Here is a 9,046-nt window from a genome sequence, read left to right on the forward strand (position 1 = left end):
CGTAATACAAAAATTATCGTATTGGGAATGTCGATGCGAGAACGGTCTAAGACTTCGGACTTTTAATTTGAGTTAGAAATAGTGCCGGTTCAAATCCTGTCTATGACCATTGCACTTTTTATTAGTACCATTAACCTTCTATTGTATCAATTCTCCCTTATTTCGTTTGATAAGATGCTCACATAGCTCAATGGCCCAAGAGAATGGGCAGAATATGACTTACAAGGCACCTCTCTTTAAATAAAAGCCATCAAACAATCCATGTGGACATCTTTGGTGCTGCTCTGTGCTGATGGCAACAAATTAAAAACATCCCTCTAGATAGTACAGATCAGTAAAATATAAAAGGTCTAGAATCTGATCACAAATACTTGGGAGAGGAAAATATATCAATATCAAGATATAACGTAAGAGAAGGGCGGGTATCATTAAGACACGTGGACAGGTTGTACTTGGTGTGAGTGGGCCTACAACCTTGACCAACTCTGTGTGTTTCCTTAATACTGATCTCTCGTAAAGTGAAGTACAAACACATTCTATAATATTTACAGTAAATTCGCCTAACCATAACAGCTACCGCGTGTTCTGAATGGGTGGCTTCCGTTTAGTCACAAAGTACCAATTACTATTTAGTCAAAATAGTGTGACAATTTATAGAAAATACTAATACCAGGTTAGTATAATTCTAATGTATCCAAACACTTACTTGGGGGAAGTATGTGCTATACTAAACACAGCTAGGTTTAAACACCAATATTGCAATACTATCACTAACACCTTCAATTAGGTCTGAGAAGGTATCTTTATCATCAGAAGGAGTAAAACAAATTTGTCTTCATTTTTACACATTATTGCAGAAAATGTGTAGTTCAACAAGAAACAAACACCTGCGGTGATGACAAATTAAATTTTTCAAACTTCACACATTCCAGTTTCTGTGGTGCAATAGGAAATGAACAGTCAACTAAACAGTGAAAATTATGAATAATTTAATAAAGACAAAGACCAATTTAAAGCTTACTGTTAATAAGATAAGTAATAATAGTACTTTATACAACTATTAGATAAAATATTTTTGTAGTTGATGTTTTGTAATTTTTTGTAGAAGACTGATGGAAATATATATTTCACTGTATAATAAAAGGGACCTGTATAATAGTTGTTAAAGTGTAATATAGTACTTAAAATATTCTTTGAGTTAAAAAAAATCACGATTGGTCATTTATCAAAAAGGCTATATTGGAGTGAAAAAGCATCAACTTCACCAAGAAAAATATATTTATTGACACATTGGTTTTTATAAGACAAATGTTCAGTAGAAGTTGTTCCATTATAGTAATCCTCATACCAAACTGATTTGAAATTAGTATAACTTATTTATTTTATGGAGAATCACAATACAATCTGTGCTTGATCTGAAACACAATAACATTTCATGTTTTACAAAACCATTTCGTATTCAACCAAATTATCAGACAAAAGTAAAAACATGTTTGTAACACTACAATGGAGGCTGCAATCTTAATATGGCTAATTATTTCTTTAAATACATTCAAAATCCATAAGTTGCATCATTTATTTGAAAAACTTTTGAACTTATTTGAACTATTGAATGTGCATTGGAATGTATTGTAGTGGTGGGATAGTTACTTCCTACTTCTTCAGTAAATTAAAATCTGAATTTAAACATTCTAAATACAAAATGTTTCATTTTTGGCTGCGCCTCAGCAAAGTCTGTCATCGAGGGGCTAAAAAAAATTTCATTTCTGTCTGTCTGTCCGCACTATATCTTGAGAGTGAACTAACCTGCAGACTTACGGTTTTTGCACACAATTTCAATGAAGGCTGTTGTATGACATTAGTGTGGCATACCCCTACCTTGTTCTAAAATAAATTTTTATTTATACCCTTTTGAAATTGGTTTAATTTTAAGGTTTTTTTTACCATAAAATTAAAATAAACTCTTTGTGTACTTTCATGGAGAACAGTTCTAATGTAGTATTCAGTGGTTTCATATGATGAGTGCTTTAAAAAGGAACCAACCGCTACATCGCTAATGCTCAGCCAATAACCTCCAATCACAAATCCACAGCCAGCTTAAACAACATCCAGCCTACCTCTTCGTCACATTCGACCAGATACAACAGGTTTGACTATGCTCTGATCAATGTGGTGTTTTCTTGGTTTAGTAGCAGAAGATACTGACAGATTATTGCGTCAACTGATAAAATTCCCCATATTTATGTAAAACACAATGATATGGATTTTTGGTTCGCTACTGTTACAAATACAATCAAGCTCAAAAATAAAATTTTAATTGTAAATTATAGGCCTATGACTTTGTGGATTACGCAAAATTATTTTTAAAGACAATAATCATCCTTTATTCTAGAATGCTTCATAAGGGTTAGAAAGATATGTATTAGCACACAGTGTACAATATAAACAATTCAATTTGCTTTCAAGTTATATTATTTCTTAGAACTCCTCTTGCTATTATTATGGTCATAATGTATTAAAATATAACTTCTGATTTTCTTTAACTGGCCCTTGTACTTTATAAACAAGTTGTTTTGAACTGATGATGATTTTTATCACCAAACCATACTGAGCAGAACATTTCGGTTCATCTCAAACTTTACTTTGGATCATTTGTATAAAGTACAACAAAAGAATCTATCAGTTCAGTTATTTTAATGTCTTTTTTAATAATTAATTAATTTTAATAATTTAATTTATTTAACAGTAGCATTAAATTTTCTGAGTTTTGCAGCTTTGGAGCTAAGAAACTATTTGGGCTAAATCTTATTCAGCAGAATTTCTTAATATGTTGCAATGATTTAAGATTTTCCAAAAGATGAAAAATAATATTCTGCTTTATACAATGTTTCTAAGTTAATAATTTACTTAGAACATTAAACACACAGTGATAAAAGCAGTGATGCAAGATACAGGTTATACTTTTGGCAGGAATAAAGTCAACCATTCATTTAATAAAGAATTGAAAAGCCATTTAACTTTTAAAGCACCATAAAAAGCACAACTTTGTTTGAATAACTATTTTAAGTCAAGATCAAATAATAATATATCTTCACTTCTGTAAATATAGTGTAAAGTACTAAGACTCTACTCCCTGACTCACAGAAAATTGGTCCATGTACTGCAGCAGCTGGGCTGCCGCAAGCTGTCTCTCAGACCGGGAGTGGCGGGAGAGACGGACCGGAGCAGCAGTTGTCGGTAGAGTCAGAACCATTGTCAAATCTGTGTCTTGCAGCCCTCGGATAAATTGCTGAAATTTGTATAAATTATTGCTCTATTTTCAGTGATGCATGTACTGATAAGTCACAAAGTTCTCACTCAAGCTATAACACAAATTAATATGTAGACATTGCATTATTAACCATATGAATTATGATAATCTTGTTAACAAATATTTGTTTTCTTTGTACTAAGGTGATACAAAATTTATCCATGGTGTTAACCGCAATGGGTGATAAAATTCTGTCACATAATGAGGAAGTAGCACTATTTTTGTTGTACTTCATTATTTTGTACAGTGCATAACCAGAAGATAAAAATATGGGTAAGTAAATATGTGCTATTACGATGGCTATCTAGATAGTAGATTACATTTTGCTCTGTAGCCACTAGGGGCGGGACTATCACAGCCATTTTTGTCAGGGTATTACTCTGTTCAGTGGCCATCCAGCCATGTTAGTGAGAGGTTACTGTCGCTCCTTGTTTTACAATAGTAGTTTTAAATGTGTGACACAATTGAAAATTCTGGGAGTTGTGAAGTTCGGTCGGTAATGCGGTTTTTGTTGACCAAGCACAATAAACCATTTGAGATACGTATATCGCCAACTCTGTGAAGTTTTATGGGAATGATGTGACAACTGAAGGTGGAGTGCATCAGTGGTGCATTACATTTAAAATGGCTCAACTAATGTGCATGATAACGAACGAAGTGGACGGCCAAGCATTGTGACCAATGAAATTGTCTCTAAAGTCGAAGAGAACATTAAAGAAGACCACTGATTCACAATAACAGAACTCTCACTTAGTTTTCCTCAAATTTCAAGGAGTTTGTTACATGAAATTGATACGCAGAAGTTAGGTTACCATATACTTTGTGCAGGATGGGTACCGAAAACACATGGCAATCAGACTCAAGAAGTCCTGGGTGCTTTTAGTGGGAGGTGTTTCCACATTCACTTTACAGTCCGGGCCTTGCACCCAGTGACTAGCACCTGTTTCCAGCAATGAACTGGCTTGCGACACAGCGATTTGATAACGATGTGAAACTGCAGGAGGGTGCACCTTTCTGGTTGAAATCTCCGGCAGCAGAATTTTATAACACTGGAATTTCAAAACTAGTTCACCACTATGCTAAGTGCATAAATTTGTATGATGGCTAGTTTAAAAATAGTATTTTAGTGTCACTTTCAAAAGTATATAAATACATTTTTTTGTTTTACTTTTTTTGTTTGTATCAAATACATTCTACTTTCTGCGTAATCCTTTTATTTGTTACAAAATAATGTACAACAGGTTATTTTGATATTTTTTTCTAAATATACACATTCTAAACTGAATAGTTGTTCTCTGGTTTCTGCGTGTTTAATTCACAAAGAAATAATACATCTACTTACATGAACAATTTTTATCAGAAATACTGCAAATGTAAGGAATGCTATGGTCATTAAAGCTCCCTCCATTGAAGCGAATCCCATAAGTTTCTTCCCCCGAGCTTGCCTATCTGTCCAGACCCCCTGGCTGAGTCTTCCTGAAAGATAACAGTTTATACTCTACTGCTCACCAGCATCTTGTATACTGTTAATTGACAGGTATAACATGAAACTTCTATACTTCTTTATACATATTTGATCAATAGGTTTTTAATTGTAGAATCTTGGAGCATTGGAAAAAAGGTTTATTGTACTATCACTAGTATAAACAAATACAACATCAGGCCTTTATAAACGAATAAACAATTTGTGAAGTGCCTGATGATGGAATCTTTGATTCCGAAAGGCCTTGCACAAAATAAAAATTATATTGGAAAATGTTGTATTTGTTTATACTAGTGATAGTACAATAAAAGGTTTTTAATTGTTTACTTAACTATCCGAGCACAATAACTCAATCCCATCAGGTACTAAGGGTTAGTTACTGATTTATATAGCATAGATTGTTTAGAAAGAAAGCATCCAATTTAAAAAATTACAATTGTTCAACTTGCAGTTGTGAACAACGTGTGCTGTTAAAGACAAAGTTTCCAGTTTTACATGACAGAGGGCACGTTTTACAGCACAGCTTGGGCAAAGTGACCCACATATCAGGTGAGGTGTGTAATGTATCCAAAAGTGTGTGTTCACTGAAATACTTGTTTTGCCACAACAGAACTCAAAATTTTCATGTGTGGCGTGTTTTGTGGCAACTTATGGTTATGAAACGTACAATTTTTAATTCTACAGGCAATTACACACCCTGAAAGTCTTCTGAACTGAAAATTTTGGTTACAATTTCTCAAGAAAGGGTGAATCCCTTTTTCTTCTCAAAGTGATAGTACCTCTGGGATAGACATCTGGGTGTTACTTCAAATCAAATAAATATGAATTATTTTCTTAGTAAAACAGTTGTTGAAGTTACAATTGAGCAGAATGCAATGGATAAAACCAGGGTTGTTAAGAATTTCGGATCTCTGTCATGTTCATGCGTTTACAGGGTATCTATGTAACTGGCCTATGTATTGAGTACCAATTACAATGCAGACACCATACTGCCCAATATATAAGCCTAACATCTAGTCTTTTGTAAATATATAAATTAATACATTTGAATTTCTGCTATAACATAGGAATCTAAAAAAGTATAATCTAACTCAACATGTAATAAATAGATAATTTTGCAAAGTAAGATATATGAACAGATTCTGAAGTACACATATTTACAAACAAATTAACCTCAGATTACTTGGGGTAAAAAAGAAATGATTCAAAACCATAATGTGAAAATGCATATAATATTGTGATTGCTGCATTGTAACAATAATAATGTTTTACTGTCTTATAAAATTTTCTTTCATTGACTAAGTCATGTATTGCAGCTTAAGCGCTAAGTCAACTACAAATTTCATCGTAGAAAAATATTGTATACATACACACACACACAAACTGACAAGTACCTGAAGATGAATTCATTGAATTCAAAATGTACATTGTATAACAAAAAATACATAAAAAGTGCCATAAGGTTCATTATTGTATATTATATCAAACCCTTTTCGAGGCTACATTTCTAATAAGTTTTTAATGTTAAAGAAAACTGAGTTGTGCACTGATAGAGGTATGATTTGCAATTTAATTCTTGAGTGTAAGAAACTTGGTAGCACCAAAATTAACCATTGGACCTTTGAGGTTTATGGTAATATTGCTGTAAGTGATATGAAAAATTCAACATTGAGTCTGTTTTGAAACTTTTTAAGTCATTATTTTGGGTATGTTATTTTGTAAACCAATTTAAAATGTTTAATTTTTAACACAGATTTACAACTGGGCAATTTTTGTTAGTTTACCGCAGCCAGCACTTGCTCATTTGAATGTGCAGACCGCCAGACTGCTGAGGCAAAACCACCCTGGGTAAACTATCTTTATTAGTTTTCTTACTTCTGTCTCTCAAAAGTTATTCATGTTATAACTTAAATGAATAAACTTGTTTTCAAGCGATATGGTGAGTTTTTAAATAAAATAACAACCAAATGGTAATATTTTTTTACCATCAGTTAAAAATATAACCCCACAAAAAAGAGGCAAATACTTAACTTGTTATTGTATACGTACTTATGTGGAAGGACAACTTGTCTTGCAGACCATGAAGATATTTGAGTTTTTCTGCCGTGGTTGCAGTAGGCTGGATCACGAAATCATTCTTGGCATTCTTAAAAGCCTCTTCGATAATTTCAGACTCATTAGTACTCTTATTTATATCTTCAATATTTTCAGATTCAAAGTTTTCAGATGATGTGTGTAATGTTTTGGAAATAATATCACTATTATTTGTTTTTATATTTTTCATCTCAGAATATGAAAAGCTGGCTCCTACATGATTCAAACTAGGAATTGTTGAGGCTACTGAATCATAGCTGTCTGTAAACACAGCTAGAACCGGGGTTGACAATGTCACCATTGGCATCTTGTAGGCTGAAGTACCACTGCCATCTTGATTTTTTGTAGAACTCAATTTTGGCAACTCAACCCAATCAGACATTACTGCATGAACAATAACGGGGAAAATGTAAACAGGCAGTCCTGATTCCATTCTGTAACAACATTGGTGCTGATTGTTATACTGTAAATGTAAATATTGTGTAATGTTTAAAGATGATTCCATCCCAGGCTTACAAAATGTGTGGTGCAGAAAAATGCTTATACTGACAGTTTAACAAAAGTAAAAGGCTGTCATGAAATATACATGCATAAAAATTGCTTATGCATCATCTCCTACATTAACCCCTCAAGTGCTCTATAGGCATATTCTTACATCTGCGGCCGAGAATCGTACGAGTGCTGGCAATGTATGTATACTTCTCGTGTTTTCCTGGTAAAAGTGAAGATTGTATCGTTGTGCTTGATATATGATGTGATTTTACATCTTTGCCTATTGAGTTCACAACTAGTTGGGTCAGGGTGGGGGTGAGGAGGGACAAGAGACTGAAACCACTCCTTCCAGTCCGCTACCTCCCTTCAGGTTGTGAGCTGCTCTTTCTTTTGCTGAGTTGTAAACCAGCATGTCATTGGTCCTTGAATTTATTATTTGCTGTTTTCATAGTGTATTTTTGTGTATTATCATTTACATTATAACATTAGAAAAAAAAATATTTATATTATTGACCAGTTCGTATTATTATTAAACCTTATTCCCTAACACCCCCAAATGATTATGTAAATATAGAATTTTGTAACTTTTGGACAATTTGTACACTTATATAATGCTATCACTAAAAATATTATGATTATTAAAAAATAAATATCAGCCAGATCAGATTACAGGTCTGAAATAAACCAGCACTTAAGGGGTTGAAAACAATTATTAAAGTAGCAAAAATGTAAAAAATAAAAATTATTTTTATTTTAGATTAATAAAGAGGATTAATATGATTAACAAGCGAATTGCACAAAGAAGACACAATAATAAGGTGTGCTCTTGATGGACAAACATTCACAGTAAACAATTTTGTTCTAAAACTAAAAAAATGTTGAAGAAATGTTTGCCAAACATTCAGTTGGTTAGTTGAAAAAACTATGTTTATTATGAATTCTGTGTTTGCGTTGTCAGTGCGTGTTGGCAGTACTTGATTGAACTGTTATTTCTCCTGCATGTCCCCTGATCAGCCATCAACAACGGTGTCATAGGTGGTTAGAAGCAGTTACTAAGAAAACAATATGAATATAGTGATGAAGACTTTAGATCGAACTTGACAGCCTGTTCTCCAACTTTACTTGATGTTGAATTGCTAGTGACATTAATAGGTTGTCAAAACATTTGTGTGTTCAAAATAGAATACGAATGTTCAAGAATAAATAAGTATGAAATATCGATTAGCAGTTAAATTAAGATATTTGGAATAATTGAGGTAACTATCGTTATTCCCTAATGTATTTGTTTAAAATATTCAAACAAAATATATCTAATACAGTTGCAAAAGTCTGTACATCATTAGTACATGCATTATCTGCTTATATAAAGCCACCGGCTTTTTCTGAAGATCGGATTGCATATACAGAAGAATATAGAAATAAGTGTGGACATTAATGCCCATCTGTCACTTATTTTAAACCCTAGCAAGGTATTTTCCATTGTGTCAATTATGGACTTAGTGAAGAGCAATTTTTTTCTCTTGTTTGTACTGCAGCAATAGACTGTAAATTTTCTTTTTCATTGAATTAACTTCCATTTTTGTAGTAATTGTTTGAGAATTGAAGATACATCTCTTCATTTTATGACTTTCTACTTGTGGATTCCATAATAAATCATGCTTTTTATA

The 9,046-nt window shown here is 32.8% G+C and overlaps 1 protein-coding gene across 1 annotated transcript; it reads right to left on the minus strand.

The window, feature by feature from the left end:
- Positions 1–1,260: 1,260 nt before the first annotated feature.
- On the minus strand, positions 1,261–7,439 carry LOC124352841. The gene is made up of 4 exons (XM_046802543.1): positions 6,843–7,439; positions 4,653–4,786; positions 3,143–3,289; positions 1,261–1,415 (listed from the first exon to the last, which is right to left on the minus strand). Exons 1-4 carry the CDS (start codon positions 7,390–7,392, stop codon positions 1,383–1,385), a joined length of 864 nt encoding a protein of 287 aa, XP_046658499.1. The 5' UTR covers positions 7,393–7,439; the 3' UTR covers positions 1,261–1,382.
- Between the last annotated feature and the right edge of the window lie 1,607 nt (positions 7,440–9,046).

The sequence above is a fragment of the Homalodisca vitripennis genome, chromosome 1 (genome assembly GCF_021130785.1).
Source record: "Homalodisca vitripennis isolate AUS2020 chromosome 1, UT_GWSS_2.1, whole genome shotgun sequence".
Taxonomy (NCBI): domain Eukaryota; kingdom Metazoa; phylum Arthropoda; class Insecta; order Hemiptera; family Cicadellidae; genus Homalodisca; species Homalodisca vitripennis.